The sequence below is a fragment of the Orbicella franksi genome, chromosome 5, assembly GCF_964199315.1.
Source record: "Orbicella franksi chromosome 5, jaOrbFran1.1, whole genome shotgun sequence".
NCBI classification, from domain to species: Eukaryota; Metazoa; Cnidaria; class Anthozoa; order Scleractinia; family Merulinidae; genus Orbicella; species Orbicella franksi.
In genome coordinates this window covers 12,650,719-12,667,400 of record NC_138149.1, presented here as the reverse complement: position 1 = coordinate 12,667,400, position 16,682 = coordinate 12,650,719, and the positions used below count along the sequence as shown (strand labels likewise).

General features: G+C 40.0%; 1 protein-coding gene across 1 annotated transcript in view; it reads right to left on the bottom strand.

The window, feature by feature from the left end:
• LOC145486332 (polycystin family receptor for egg jelly-like) overlaps positions 1-16,682 on the bottom strand; it is a 53,645-nt gene that overhangs the window by 19,146 nt on the left and 17,817 nt on the right. Inside the window, exon 7 of the mRNA XM_081464971.1 lies at positions 6,033-6,447. Coding sequence (XP_081321097.1) covers positions 6,033-6,447 — 415 coding nt within the window. The remainder of the gene's footprint in view (positions 1-6,032; positions 6,448-16,682) is intronic.

Genomic DNA, 16,682 nt, shown 5'->3' with positions numbered 1-16,682 from the left:
TATGACTTAACTTGGTCACCATGGCAACCAGCGATGACGTCAGGTTTAACTACCTGCTACTTTGGTGGCGGCCATCTTGGACCCACCATCTTGGATTTTCGAACTCTCATTTTTCTAAAGCAAAAGAGTGAATTTTAAATAAACTTTACCTAACGAATGATTTCCGTTATAAGCGATGTCCAGTTAAGTGCAGAACTTTCTTTTATTTTCCTTTTTTGCTAAACGCATGTATTCTTTCAGTTTCTCGTACGAAAATATCATTGACTTTTGTTAGTACCATAGAAACAACGCAGACGCTTTTCGTCTTCTTTCTGTTATGTATAATACTAATGTACAGTTCTGTTAAAAGTGTTTGTGCATAAAATGTGACTTAAGTTCTTATGCACTAAGACCATCCTCGTCATCAACTCGTGTGCCGTCTGTGAATGGATTTGTACAGGTTTTTCCAAAGCATTAACAAAGAGGAGTGCATGGAATTCCGCTCTTGAAACAGCTACAGAGTCCCTTGCAGTCTGACTTGCAGCCGCATCTGGTAAGCTCAATAACAGCTTGGGGTACAGGGAGAGACAAGCATATAACGGGCACGTATTCTCCTTAGTTTTCGCTCCAGCCATTCTCTTTAATGAGGGGAAGATCTGGGCAGCTGGTGGTATAGGATTTGTCACGCATGGCTATGAAGTTTGCGCGCTTGATGGCAGCATCTCACCTTCCAAGTTCCCGAGTCAAAAGAGCTCCCATCGAAGTTCAGGAAGGGTGGTAGGTCCCGCTTTGCAGTACACTTGGCAGACAAATTTCTCTAGGTCTTTAACTTGAGTTGGCGGTTCTCCGTTGCTAACTGGTTTTAGATAAGACCCTCACCAAGCTCTCTGAAACAGTCGATTGCGAGATGGTCGTCATCGAGTGAGATGTAAGCTTTCACCCAGGAATTCTTCGTGATACCGACAAACTTCTCTCCCCAGTCGGCTCCGGTGAAGTGGTGTAGTCTAATCAGACTTTGACACTTGTGTATTCCAATTGCTTGGACTCGCTGAGTAACATCAATTTCTCTGTAGTTTGCACCCTTGCCTGTCAAAAATTCAGGCTATTCAGGTCTGCATGACGTCCCCTGGACACCAAGTTGAGTAGTAGGACTAGTACTGTACGGGTCCGCAAATGATCCCAGGGCCGCAAATGATCCCGGACCGCAAATGATCCCCAAATTAAACTGCAAATGATCCCCATATTGGACCGCAGATGATCCCGATCAAAAAATAAGGAATGGCACGGATTTATATCAGAGGAACTTGAGAACATATACAAAAATTATGAACTAAAAAACATGTTTTATCATTTTACAAAAAAATATTCCACAGTTGCTGTTTTGTTCTTCGAACGGTTCAGATCGTTTTCACTGTCACGCAATAAAAAATAATAATAAATCGAAAACTAACCAATGGAAAAAGCTAAGAAATTGTGATGTACGCTATAGAAGATAACTAAATAAGACACTTCTCCAAGTTTTAGGCCTGTGCGTTTCCCCAAACTTCAGAAATTCGTCGTAAATGTTTCCCAGAAATTTACAGAGCCCAGTAAGAAAACGCCATGTTGGTACACATCCGTGGTACACCAATATGGCGGCCGGAATATAATGTAAACATCTGGAAATTACTTCGGCTTTCCAGGCGACTGATCATCAGTACTAAACAAACAAGCATTTACATAAGCACTTTTCCTAATGCTCTAACTTCTAAAATGGCTCAAAATCATGAGATAAGTATATATTTTTCAACAAACTCGATCGTAGCCTTGTGTCACGCAACCTACATAACCCTGAAATTCAAAATGCCCTGGTTTCCAAACGAAGCACGCTAATTGTAAACAGATATAAATATACCGCCTCTTATACCTGATGAGGATAAAAACACGTCACGTGAAGACGATCTATTGAATTAGAAGTCTTAGAAAAACACATACTTGTAAACATTCTCGAAATCCCGGTGGCGATAGTATCACGCATCTATCAAACGGCTAACTTGTCAAAACGAAGCTCAAGCCTTAGCCTTGCTTGGTCATGAAGCTGAACTTCATAACTATAGCTTGGAATTTTGGCTTCTTAGAATACTCAAGTAGTCATTTCCGAGGAATTAAAGCCAAAATACGACCAAGGAAAAATTACAAAATAAATTTGCTCAAATTTCCAGTGCTACACACTAGGTGTTTTACAGAGTGTTGAAGCGTTGTAGGCTTGTGGGTCTACTCAGGTGACAGCGTCTTCCTTAATAGTTGTTTCAGCTTCTTGCTTAATAGTTGGTTAGATTTTAATTTAAAACTTTAGACGAGTGGCGTTAATGGTTGATAAAATGTGATTTAACTATAACACCGAAACATCAATGTTTAACAGAGGAGGATATGTAGCGTATGTTGCACTGATCAGAATTTTACTGAGAATTGCAAAGAAATGCAAGCCAAGTCGTGTTTTGATGTTTGAGTGGTGATATTCATAACATCGTAGTTAGAAACAAAATTTAGTTGAAAGTATGAAAGAAAGCAAGTTGTAAGCCATTGTGAAGGTGAATTAATCAACATGACACGAGCGTGGGACAAAGAAAAATTCTGAGTCCCCGACAGGAATCGAACCCATGACCTCCCGAACACCGGGCGGGCGCTCTATCCACTGAGCTACGAGAACTCATGGAGAGCAAGGTCATTTAACTGAGTTCATTTAAGACAGGTGCATACTGCTAGGATCAACACTATCGAAGTCATCGTGAGTAGTGATAAGTTAATAAAGATGGTGAATTTTAAGCTCGGTAATGAAATGTGAAGGTGAATTAATCATTAAGCCATTATAATTATAAGATGGCTTTAATAAAAACATCGGTATTCACGTACGTCTATTACCTATCCACACCATCCCACCATCCATGTCATTCTTTATTTTTTAGTCGCGACCATTTGTGGTCCCTATCGGGGATCATTTCCGGTCCAGGATCATTTGCGGTCCGGAATCATTTGCGGTCCTGGGATCATTTGCGGACCCGTACAGTACGTCAGTGTCCGGAGAGGATACACAAATCTCTTGCGACAAATGCTCATCTAGTGAACGCAACACCTGGTTAGGGATCAGCAGGTGTTGCGTTCACTAGATGAGCGCAACAAAATCAAACTACATTGGATTTTGTTATTGTAAACCATGACCAGCTTGATGGTTGTGTTGCTGGAGAAGCGCGCTAATAATCCATTGGCAAACAACGTAACCAGTCTCAGCTTTTTCATAGCGTCCCATAAGGAGTGCTTAGAAGATTGCAACAGTCTGTCTTCAACAAATGCTTCAAACCGCTTTTGGCCCTTCTCTGCGTAGCACAGTATATCTTCCTTTGCCTTTTCAGGCACAAGAGCTGACGGCAACACACTCTTCAAGGGAGACTCACCTGTAAATGGGTTGCCTTCGCAGTGCAGCTCTATCGACTGGCGGAGTTTCATGGCGTTTTTCGCGTTCTTACAGCAACATCCCAAGAGAGCTGATAGTGCTCGTTCCGCTCAGAAGCCTCGGACACTTTAGGAAAGCGTTTTATTGCTTTACCATACGGTAGAGATGCAGTGACGTGACAAGAAGGTGATCTAGGGCGGCTTCGTCTTGACTTAACCCGAACATGCCTCCGTGGCGCTTTAATACTTTGATTTCCTGTTCTAGCGTCTGATCTGTGAACAACCTCGTGAACGGGATCTCTGACGTTGCTACAACAAAATCCTCGGACTTCAATGCCTCATATGTCATAAGGTCCTCATGCTCGAGTGCGTTCATCTGCGCGAGGTGGAATGGCATAAGCTGAGCGCAGTTGAGAAGATCGTGCGCGAAGAAGTGCTTTATCAGGCATTCCATCGCTGCCAGGTAGCCTTCCCAGTCCCCTGAGCGGCAAGCATGATTGAGCTGTAACAGGTTGTGCAATTACTTGAGGTACTCTATCATAAATCGCGCAAGATTTCAAGCCCTTGTTCTTCACGGTCTTGTGGTTTGACATTTTCAGAGTACCAGGGCTGGATGTCGTCATATATGTTAACCATTTCTGGACTACGCTCGTGGAGGGCCTCTTTAAAGAATACGAAGATACGAATAGAGTGTTTCATTTTATCCAGATGTTCACCACTCTCTACGTTAGCCTTGCCTAAATAATTTCCATTACAAACTTGCCACCGGAAGGAAAAAACTAAACTTTATTATGTCCATCACTGTGCTTCCCGCGCTCACGATTACGATTTGGCACATGTGAAATGCCACGTCTAAATCAAATGCCGCATTTTTTTCATTTAAAGCGACTCAAATTGGTATTTGACTCGGCGCATATGAAATTCGACGTCTAAACCAGGCCTAAGTGGAAAAAAAATAGCCGTAAAACTCCAAACTCTAGGCGTGTTTCGAAATTTTAAGCCCTGAAAAGAAAATCGTCAGTTCGAGCAGCACATGTTATCATTCGTTACTTAGGGTGCATTTCTTCGTTAAGATCATTCCCCATTATTGCACTGCGCATCCCTACTGCGCATAATTTCACACGTGATTAGCGCGTGCGCATTAAAAAATGGCGTCTTTTTCTTTACGGCTGGACCTCACCATAGGCGCAAATCGTCATTTCCTCGAAAACGAGTACGGGGACCTATCATTTTTTTCTGTTGTTTTGAATTGAGTAATAAATTTCTCTGTGTAAAATAAATATGAATCAATTCTCGGTGTGGAACAAGAAACAATTGTCGGAAACGTGAATTTCGCAAGCAATTGTGACTATAATCATGGTGCTATTATAAGGATTTATTGGGTACAAACAAGGTGCTGTTGCTCCTAAACGAACATGGGGACCCCTCATTTTTATTTCAAAATTTAAGTTCCTATAATGTAAACAATCAGTAGGCAAAGTTTGACAAAAATCTCAGTGCAGGTTCTTTTTCAGTGGAATGACCTTTAGAAAATCCAAGATTGGACTGTTAAATCCGAAAACGAATTTTGAGTTTCTTTACTAAACGGATCAATCCGAGATCACTTAGATCATGGTGCATCAAAGGAACCGAAAAATCCTTGCACAGAGTAGATTCTTCGGTCCCTTGATCCGAGAGATCTTGGGTTACTCTGTTTAGAAAAGAAACGCAAAATCCGTTTTCGGATTTAAGAATCCAATCTTGGATTTTCTTAAAGAAACGCACCCTAAAAGTTTATTTAAAATGCACTGTTTTCCTTTAGAAGTACGAGAGTTCGAAAATCCAAGATGGCGGATCCAAGATGGCCGCCACCAAAACAGTAGGTAGTTAATCCTGACGTCATCGCTGGTTGCCATGGTAACCAATCTAAGTCATACGACGAACGTCATGAAGAGCAAGCTTCGTGTAAAGTTTGCTCCCCGTACCTTGAATCTAAGACCAAAGACATTCGCAAAACCTAATTTTGAATCTACTTAGCATAAATTAGCATAAATTTAGTCATTGAGGAGCCAGAAACATGGGAAGACGGAATCGGAAAATTTGAACCCCATCGGATTCTTATTATTCGACCCAAAATTAGTGCAAAATAGCGAAAAATTTAATTTCGGCACGAAAGTCCTATGGGAGCGATTTTTCGGACATACCGGACCGCACTATTTTCTCGAAATTGACTTTTCACATAAATAAACAGTTAAAACATGGGGTACGTCTGTGCAAATACCATATGCTAATGAGGCAAATTTAACCCTGTATGGTCTCAGCTCTCGTAAGCAACCACCTCCCGTAAGCGACCACTTAGGCTTGACATTTTGGGTGGTCGCTTACGGGAGGTTCGACTGTATTTCTGAATAGCTAATTTATTTAACTATGCTCCAATTGGACTTAATAGCCACATAAGTTATTTTGTTTGGTGTAAAGTCGTAGTGTTATCAGCTGGACAATGCAGAGAATAGAATCAACATAGTTCCTTGAGTTGTCAGTGTAAACTGCAGACTGCGGACTGCAGATTGCACCGGGGGTCAAATGCAGAGTGCAGACTAAGGGGCAAATGACAGAATTGATAAACAGTTAAATAACTTTCTTACCGTTGAGATATTTGAGGCGGATCCCCTTTTACCAAATGTATAAGCTGATGCTCACTTGAGCTGCGATAATCTTTTGCCACCACCAGTTTAACTACTAAGGTCGTCAGGTCCTGGAACATGGAAGAGGTAGTAGTAAAGCTAACTTCAAGTCCAGAATCATTCCCAATATAACGAACATTTGACTGGTTTATTCCTGAGAAGGAGTCTCTTGCCGCTGTCTGTAGGCCAGAATAGTTGCCTTCGATCTCACCATAATACCAGGTGAAGTTCATCCTGGAGTAGTTACCTGGTCCAGCGACCGGGTCATAGGAAAGTGATGCATTCATCGTGATGTTTTCGTTTTGTCCTCGGATTACTTCGGTACCACCATAGATGATAGCGATGAGGTTAGGTGTTGTTTGGTAGGACTTTCCATCTACATGTAAACACCATAAAATAACAACTTTCATTAGTTTACGCATAGTGTATGTATTGCTTCAAACATAAAGTCACGTGCACCTGTAAACATTGGGCACAAGAGTCAAGATCCAGCTATTGCAACCTGCAAAGCTCTTGAAAACGGAAAAACAAAAATTGATAAAGCAAATTTTTCGACCTACATAATTGAAACATATCTAAGAAAAGAGAATTAATAAAAAAAATACAGACAAGGAAGAAGGCAACAATATCTACTTTCGATTTAGGCTGTGTTGATAAGTATCACTCAGAAAATTGTTCTGCAGGTACGCTTGAAAATTTTACCACGGACCTCTAGCTATTATGGTGCTTTTTTTACGAACAAAATATTGAGAGGATATCAGCAATGCTTTCTCTAATAAATTATTGTTCTATATCATGGATCAATTTAAAAACTGTAGAAATCAAACTTGAGCGTGAAAAATTGAGGTTTAAAGTATCATCCATCGATGTTTTGGAGCATACATGGCTTTCGTGATACCGGCGATACTCATACATGTAGTTTGATAAAACTAGACAATGAGGAAGCAGAAGAACACAGAAAAAAGGCTTGACGAAGTATGGGAAGTAATTCCTATTAGGGAGCTTAAAGGAGAACTGAAGGCAAAAATCAAGTATTTTTTCCTATTGTTTAGACCTAGTATATTAATGTTTTGAACTTTTTCTTGCCATTTCGACCTTTTTTGACTTAAAAAATAGTTTTTACTGTGATTTTAGGCTATTGGTACTGCGCCTCAGAATGGATGGTTCAGCGGTCACTTTAGGAGTCCTGACGTATGGAAAGGAGATACTTAAGGACAGAAGCAGTGTTTTGAGTGATGTTGACCTTGTTGTTTAGTGTAGTAGAAACGATTTGCGACATTTATGATGGAAAATGCCTTTAAGCAGTCCTCTACGTTTGTGATATCTTAACTGGAATGTTTCAACTTGAACATGGAAACGTAAGTCAAAATTTTCGCCCGCAATTAAAACCATCTGCGAGCGTTCGATAGAAACATCCGCCGCACGAAGTATGTTACATAGGATTATTTCCTCCAGTTATTTTAATCAAGCCTACTTATTTTGCTTTTTCTATTTTGAAATTCACCTGGTTTTGAATAATTATTTACTTAAATCGTTCTTATTATAGTAAAAGAAGTCAAATCAATTTCGACAGCTGTAGTTGGTGAATATGTTCTTAGCTTGAAATAAACATTGGACTTGCCAGGTCTATTCTCCTGTGTCTGTATTTGTGTCTTTTTAGTTAACTGCATAATTATTTATTTATTAAAATACTGGGCTCGATTTACAGTGCACGTCACGTGCCTTTCGCAACTGCTAATGTCTTATCGCATCTTTTTCGAATATTTCAGGCAGATTTTTTTGCGGTCTTGCGTCAATTGTTTTGGTATAAATAAAGCGATCTATTTTGCGTAAGACTCACTACTCACTGTATGTGCATATCGAACGTTTCCACTGCCGTTCCGTCGTAATGGTGTATTGTTGTGCTGTTGGATGCTCGAATGATTCTCGATTTTTTCGTTCAGTGTATAATAAAACAATTATTAGCTCACGGAAGAAGCGTCCTTTCCTCTCGAATTCTTTTCCTCTGTTAACAAACTCTCTGGTCTAAGCAACAGAGGTGCTAGCTGCTGCCCCCTTCCGGCTTTAAATAGATCTCCAAAGGCTCTAACATTGGCATGCCAAGTAGTTTGAACCGTCCTTTTCTTTCTTACTTCTGTAAAACAATTCTTAAGTTTGTCACAGAGGTGTTTGGTATCTTACGACGCCAAGGACTATTCGTGAAAAGCTAATTTATAGTCTACAGTTATAACTTTTACGTTTACCTTGATCTAGACCTATTCAGTATGTCTGTCGGTGTTAGAACTATATGCTCAACTCGAAATGTGAAAACAGAATATTGACTGGTAAATCATGGTCATTTCAAAGTTCAGTTGCCTTAGAAACATGGCAAGACTTTTAATGTACTTGCAATAACCACTGTACGGAGCCCCCAATAGGACATTCACCAAAAATTTTTGAGATGGAAAAAAACAACTTATAAGACGACTTATGACTCGTCCAAGACGACTTATCCGTCTTTTACGTCTAAGGCGACCTATAAGTCAACTTATAACTTGTCTATGTCGACTTATAACTCGTCTATGGCGGCTGATAAGTCGACTTATAACTCGTCTATGGCGACTTATAAGTCGACTTATAACTTGTCCGTGGCGACTTATAAGTCGACTTATAACTCGTCTATGGCAACTGATAAGTCGACTTATAACTCATCCATGACGACTTATAAGTCGACTTATAACTCGTCTATAGCGACTTGTAAGTTGACTTATAACAAATGTGGACTTGTACCACGTGAAGGCATCTCCACGTGACCACACTTAGTCGGTTCGAAGGAGTGCATTCTGGGGTGTTGTTTACGTTGTGCTTGTAGCTTTGCTTTACCAGGTCGTGGTCGACCACAAGCCTTTGTCACATGGACCGATAACCGATATTACGTCCACTGCATTGAAGCTCTCGCTCTATACGATTTACAACTGTTGAAAGATTGGATACATGTTTCCTTCCTGTTAAACCTCTCCTTGCAAGAATTCGCCTTAACTGCCTGGAACTCAGGTTCTGGTCGTGTATCAGCAGAAGACATGAAAGATTTTCCTTTTGTTGATATCCTAGATTAAAGTAATGTTCACTGAGTTCGTTTCGGTCCTCCATCTTGAATCTTGATTTGGATTCTCAGTTCAGTCCTCCGTCAGCTACACGGCTATATAAAAGGTAAAGTCTGCATACGAGCCAAGTGGCCCATCAGGCCGGAGCTTATCCCGGTTTCTGTAGCATGAGGCGACTAGGGGTATTTCTACTCCCCCCTGGATGGGATGCTAGTCCATCGCAGGGTTACCTCCAACATTAAGTTCGCCGGTACCCATTTATACACCTGGGTGGAGAGAAGCACTGTGAGAGTAAAGTGTCCTGCCCAAGAACACAACACAATGTCCCCGGCCAGGGCCCGAACCCGGACCGCTCGATCCGGAGACGAGCGCACTAACCATGAGGCCACCGCGCCTCCCCACACGGCTACATGGGAAGGGACAATTTTATATAAATCGACTTATGAGTCGCATAGATGAGTTATAAGTCGACTTATAAGTCGTCATGGATGAGTTATAAGTCGACTTATCAGTTGCCATAGACTAGCTATAAGTCGAGTTATAAGTCGAGTTATAAGTCGCCACGGAAAAGTTATAAGTCGCCACGGACGAGTCATAAGTCGACTTATAAGTGGACTTATAAGTCGGCATAGACGAATTATAAGTCGACTTATCAGTCGCCATAGACGAGTTATAAGTTGACTTATAATTCGTCTTAGACGTAAAAGACTGATAAGTCGTCTTGGACGAGTTATAAGTCGTCTTATAAGTAGTTTTATTCCATCTCAAACTTTTTTTGGTAAATGTCCTATTGGGGGCTCCGTACCCCATTGTACTGCTGGAACGTTTCATTTTTATCAGACTTGTCATCTTAACCGTCACCGTGGTTACATCATCCTACATAAACATGATTTCCTCCATTAAAATTTTTTCGGTAGTAAAATAAGAAATTTCAATTTACTTAGGTAAGGTTGCACGTACCCAGGGAATGAAGGTGATAAATTTTTCATAGAGTGATTTATATCTGAGTAAACTAGATTTCTAATTAACCGCGGTTACAGTACGCGAGGTCATTTTTCCTGAGAAATACAAGGATTCCCTGGGTAAAGTCATCTTTTCACTGATGTAACTGATTTTACTTTGGGAAAATTCACCGACATATATGTTGGGTGACTGAGAACAATCATAATTACCCCGGGCAAGATCGTACGGTGTGTTGTAGCGGTGCCACGTTTCACTGATAAACTGTCTATGAGAAATTGAGTTTTAAATTTTGGACAGTGCATGCATGCACAGTGCGTGGTCGGCAAATTAACCTTCTGTCAGGTACACCGTGCATGTGTGAAGATTGGTAAGCATGGCTTCTGTTCGGCCTCGGAAGTTAAAAAAAAAGCAACAGTTAATGTAGAAAATCTCAAGTTTTCATTAATTTCTGTCCGTCCTTCCTTTTTGTAGGGTACCTTATCTATATTTTTGTTCAGGCTTGTCATATTAACTTATTCTGTCTTATTTTGTTTGACGTTCTAGGTTTCCCGGCGTATCTAATCGAACGTTGGGTAATCGAACCCAGTCGAACACTAATCGTTCAACTCAAAATGAAAATTGGTCAATCAAACAAAATAGAACGTTCGATTGCTGAACGGTCGACAACCGAACAAAATCGAATGCTCTATTTCGGAACGGTCGACAGTCGTACTCATTCAAACATGCGATTACCGAACTCCCGTTTGTTTGATTTTTATGTTTAGATTTTAACACTGATAAAAAACGAAGTAATAAAAAAAGAAATGCTTTGCCCTATTATCAAACAAGTGTATATTTTGCGGAAATTTTGTACGATGAATCGTCTCCCTAATCCCCCTCCCCCCCCCCCTTGAATCCAAAATTTGTTAGCAATTTGATAGGACGATTGTCACATCTGCATAATACCCCATAATAGCCACGTTGGTCGAGGAAAATTTCTACTGAGCGTGGAATTACTGCTAGTTTTCAGTGAACCCTAAAATCCTAAAAAAATGTCGAGAGCGTCAAAAACCCGAAATGATATCCAGGAGACTCGGGAGGAGACTGCATGTATCGAAATGACATTTGCTGTAAAAGGTTATCAAGAATGTCGTTTTAGTGTTGATGTGGGAGAAGAGTTTCGTATTTTTAAGATCAGTTCCAAAGCAGTATATGAAATGGTGCAACTTCTGTTTGAGTATTACGGCGATATTCAGAGCAGAAGCCATTTCCTTCCCACTATCATAAAAATGTAAACAATAATGCGTTTCAGTATTGAAGGTGGTTCGTTGCAGTTTTTTCTGGGCCGTACCTAACATTTTCAATTGGCGTTTTACTAACCTTCACTTACTCTGATTGATGTGGAAATTACATCAGGTTTTGGAAAAAGATCAAAGTTTGGTTAAATGTGTTTTTTAAGGTAATCGATATTTCCATGGAAACAATAAACCAAAAATATGAAAATCGGTTAAATATGAATTTTGAACGAACCAGATCTGTTATAGAAAATCTGATACCAATTTCTGAAATTACGATGTATGGCAAGGGGAACATACAAGAATAAAAAAATCTAGTTTGATATCGAATAAATCGTCAAAACATTTCAAAACATGCTTTTTGTTTAATGAAATTACATGGACTGAAAGAAGAACGCGATTTTAATGAAATTGCTCCAAAAGACACCAGAATGTGTCTTGAAGTTTTGTTTTGAAGCCATAAGAGTTTCTCAACGTCACTTCCATAATAAATTAAGAACAATTTTCGATTTTGAGCGCTTTTTTCTAAAATCTTAAAAACGGTTCGATAGATTATTTTAAAACGCTAACCATGTATGCCTGATAATGTTAAAACTCATTTTATTCCAAAGTTTCGCTTAGCATTGACACACTGGAACACTTTCAAATTTGTGGATGAAGTAGGCGCTTAAACCCACGAAAAAGATGCGTTACAAAATTCCGATATCCAAAAAGTTATGCTAAAATGTTCAGATCTATGTGTGTAACATTCTCCCGTGGTCAATACATTTCGCTACAATACCTGAATGCAAATTTGCGGGGTTTCTTTTGAAATACGGATCAAGGGGACTTTTGGCCCTTTCTTCCATGTCAGCAAAGCTCTACCTAGAGTGACAAAGAACTGGAAGGTATTGGGGAAAAGAGTAATTTTTTTCAGGAGAAAAAGGGCTGAAAATTACGCTCAAGTAATGATCTGAATATTTTAACATATTTTCTTTTTTAGATCATGATTTTTTGACGCAGCGTTTTCGTGGGTTCGAACGCCTACTTCATCGACAAATTTAAGTGTTCCAGTGTATCAATGCTAATGAAACTTTGGAATAAAATGCTAACATTATCAGGCATACATGGTTAACGTTTTAAAATAATCTATCGAGCCGTTTTTAAGATTTTAGAAAAAGCGCTTAAAAGGGAATGTCCACTAACGTAGCGCCAGTCGTGGCACATGATGAAAAATAGAAATTTTTCATATTCCTCTCAGATATAGCCTATGGTAAGCCTAGAAACGTGGTGGGATTTTTTCTTAAATATTTTTTTTAAACCTGCCAAAAAATCAAAAATTCGTTACGGTCCCACATCTGGTCAAAAACACGCAAAATGTAGCGACTAATACCTTATCATAAACTTCGCTCTGTTCAATCCGCATCACAATAACACTCCAGTTTGAGCCTGGAAACTTATTATTGAGGGGTTTACAAGTCTTTTGAGGCCAACTATACTTCTGTGGGTTAATTTTCAAGGTCACAACGAGCCGCTTAAAATCACCAAAATTGGCTTCCTCAAATTCTTAATTATGCACACTTTTTCAATCGGCAAATTCGCTACCCGATAAAACACCGAAACACCTAAGTTTCTGACATTTCGAAAGAAGAAATGTCAGTGTAAAACCTGGTATAAAAATTATTTCCGGGCCTTTCATCAGTGCTGAGTACTAACGCTCTCAAAATCGTGATAATCACAATACTAACCTGCTAGAAACGAAAATAATAGGCAAGTGTCTGTGACCAGATAATCAAAAGGAACGTGAAAATGTCTTCTTGCATTTGATTTCCTCGGTATCTGGACTTAAAGTATGGCAGAAAAGTCACGTTTAGCTCACCATCTGTAAGATATTACGTTCAAATATTAAGTATTGGTGTATTCAGAATCGTACACGATAACCATTGCGACGCGTGGAGTTCGACAAAGAACATTATCTTCTCAATGACATTCAACTAATGACTCCGAGATAATCCACCACATTCCTATCCCTTTTTCTTAAACAGCAATCAATAAAGTAGCGAAACCTTCCAGCAGTCAGTCCCTTGCTTGCTAAAGCAAAATACTTATGTGCTGTTGTCCTCGCTCAGGCCGCACGTCAAAATGTAAATATGACGTCCGATGTCGAATTGTCTGTCACGCAATGGTCAATTCATAGGATTCTGTCACGCGTTGCCAAAAATGGATGAAAGAAAACTTAAAAGCCAATTTATACCAAAATATAAATTATAGTTAATATCTAACCATACAACCCAGGAGAGAGAATAAATCAGGTCACTTCTAGTCACGGATCACTTCCCACACATGAGTTACTCATGTCGGATGATCCCGCTCAGCCAATCAGGATCTACCATGCACGTGAAATCTTACACTGTATAATCACATGGTCAGCCGTGCACAACACAGTTCTTGCACTTTCTCATTCGCAGAGCCAAAATTTCCCTCCCACCCTTCCCTGTTTTATCCCTCTCTCTATGAAATGAGACAAGTAGATATGTGTTCCTTGAAATACAAGTAGCTCTGGTACATGTATTAGAATACAAAGGTATTGAAGTGAGAACTAAGGTTTAAACAGTAACTCCAAATAATGACTTTATAAAGTTTGGCAATGAAATTATACAATAATAATAAACCAGGTAGCAGGTTTGCAGAGGTTTTGTAAATAATTAATAACTGGGAGGTTATTTCCCTCATTATAGTGATAATGTCAGTTTAAAAGTATTGAGCTTTATTGGTGTTTAATAAAGATGGGTTCCTGGATGAAGTGCTCCCATAGACTCTTATTATTCCTTAACCCGGGGGATTCGACCCCTAGAGAGGATTATCAACTATCCATACCCTGGAGGATTATTACCCCCTAGAGAGGATTATCAGCTCTCTCTGAGTATCCTGGGGGATTATCACCCCCTAGAGAGCATGATCACCTCTCACTCAGTACCCTTAGGGGATTATCATCCCCTCTTGAGGATTACCACCTCGTACTGAGTACCCTGGGGGACTACCACCCCCAGGACGATCCTTACACCCCTAGGAAAAAGTGACCTAGAATTCTTCATTGAAGTGCTTCATCCCTTACCCCTTTTCCACACAAATGTTCTGGTTGTGTTGTTTGTTTATATATAATTATAGTAAGAGTTACAGGTTAGGACAGGAGCCATAATCGGGGACGGAGACCGTAAGCGTGCGCCATTTCTAGTATTGGGGCTGTCCCCATGATATGGGACAATTTTTCTATTTTTAAGAACAAATTGCGCCATCCCCTGCGGCACACGCGCGTACATGCTGCGAGGATTTGTGCGGATGTCGCGCGGGGAAAATGGCGTCCGAAATTCCCGAAATTTTTCAATTTTTTGGCCCACAACTCAACGCGTTTACGTCTGTTGGAATTTTGCCTAAGTATTTTCGTCGTAAGCTGCTCCAGTTTGAGTGAAGTAAGACAGTGTCGAATTTAGGTATGTTCCGCTTTAAGCTCATATATATCGCTGACCAAGGTGTGTTCCGATGCTTCTTTTACATGAGCAGTACATTATTCCACTTTAAATTTCACGAATGTTGAAGATTAACAGCTTTTCCATGACACAGCAAAACACTAGCTGGATATATTGAGATATAGCAGAGTTTCAGGACTTCATAGTTTCCTAGCTCCTCTTGCCACATGCTTGCGAGGAATTTGCCAGTCCATCGCGACCGAAAAGTGAAAAATTACTAGTTTGAGTTTCGCCTGAATTGTAAGCAACGATTGATGTTTTATCAAGCCCAATAACTTTACGTCCGTAGATACTGCTCAGTTTTATTTGTGTAAAAATCTAGTAAATTGTCTACTGTCGATGAATGAGAGCGCCCGCCGATGCTTGTTTTGTACAGTCAGTAAACATGACAAATTGCACTTCGGCCGCACTTTCGTGTGAAAACGTTCATCGAACTCAAACAATAACTCAATAGTTTTTAAATATGTTTACGATTGATAAATGTTTGAGAATATATTAAAAGCTAAGCTGAAAATATGTGAATAAAGCAGAAATAATCAGCAAAGTTACGATGACGCTTTCTTTAATCAACTTCGAATAACGATTTCGATTTTGTTGATCGAGTTATCAAAACTCCTTGTCTATTTTCATTTTCGCAGTGTAAAATTTCACTCTGTTGAAGAAACACGCATGATGTTAGTAGCCTTCTTGCGTTCGTTAAATTGGTTGTAGCATCTCAGCACAAAAGATAGCGAAACAAATCTTTGTCAAGATTTGTTGACAATTGAAAACACCGACTCAGACTTGAAAGTGCACGAGCTGCACTATGCAAATGAGCTAATTGTACGCGTCAGACTTTCCTTTCAAAAACTTTTGCAAACTCGCCAAACAAGCAGAAACAATAAGAAACCATCAAAACAGGTTTTGGTTATGATTAAGCGTTGTCTGAGAAACCCACAAATTAACTCGATACCAGAGTGTAGAGAGTTTTCTTGCTATATTCTTAAGTCAGAACAAACGCAAAGGCATACGCGTGAGCTTACAACTAGCGCGAGCAGATCTTATTATTCATTCCCAGCGCGAGATTGAAGTCTTGTTTTCGACCCTGAAAAACCCACCTTTTCCGTTAGCTCAGAGCATAAAACTACATATAAGCGCCCTACTTCTTAGTTCCTGCCTTATTCCCTGCCATCGCTGTGAAAAATACGCATGAGAATTTCCCAACTCTCACCATTTGATCACGAAACGTGACAACATCCACGCGGGAGCCCCCGACATGTGCGTGGATCCGCGCGGATATATGAAGTCAGGATGGCGCAATTTGTTCTAAAAATAGAAAAATTGTCCCATATCATAGGTGCACGCGGATCCCAAGACCTACGGTCTCCGTCCCCGATTATGGCTCCTGGTTAGGAACATTAATAGAAAGATTTAATAAGACGTTCAAAGCAAACAATTTTTTTTTCAGAGGCAAAAGGACACAAACCTGACCCGTAAAATACTGCGCGGAAATTTCCCTGTCAGAGAAACTACGTTTTTATCTGTTTTGGGCTCTGCAGGGGGGAGGGGGTGGGGTGGGTGGGATTACTCCCCTCTATGGGCTATCAGAGGCATGTGCGATCCCGAAGGGTAGGCTTTTATTTTTTGAGCTGTTTATGTCTGAAAAAGGTGTAAATTTTGACCACATTGGACTGAAATAGCGTGTGCTTTTCACCCTGGCTTGGCATTGAGCATTTTGTTTTCAAGGAACCGATTATTTCCGCATTAACATTGGCAAATTTGTAGCCCTTCCCAAATTTTTACGCA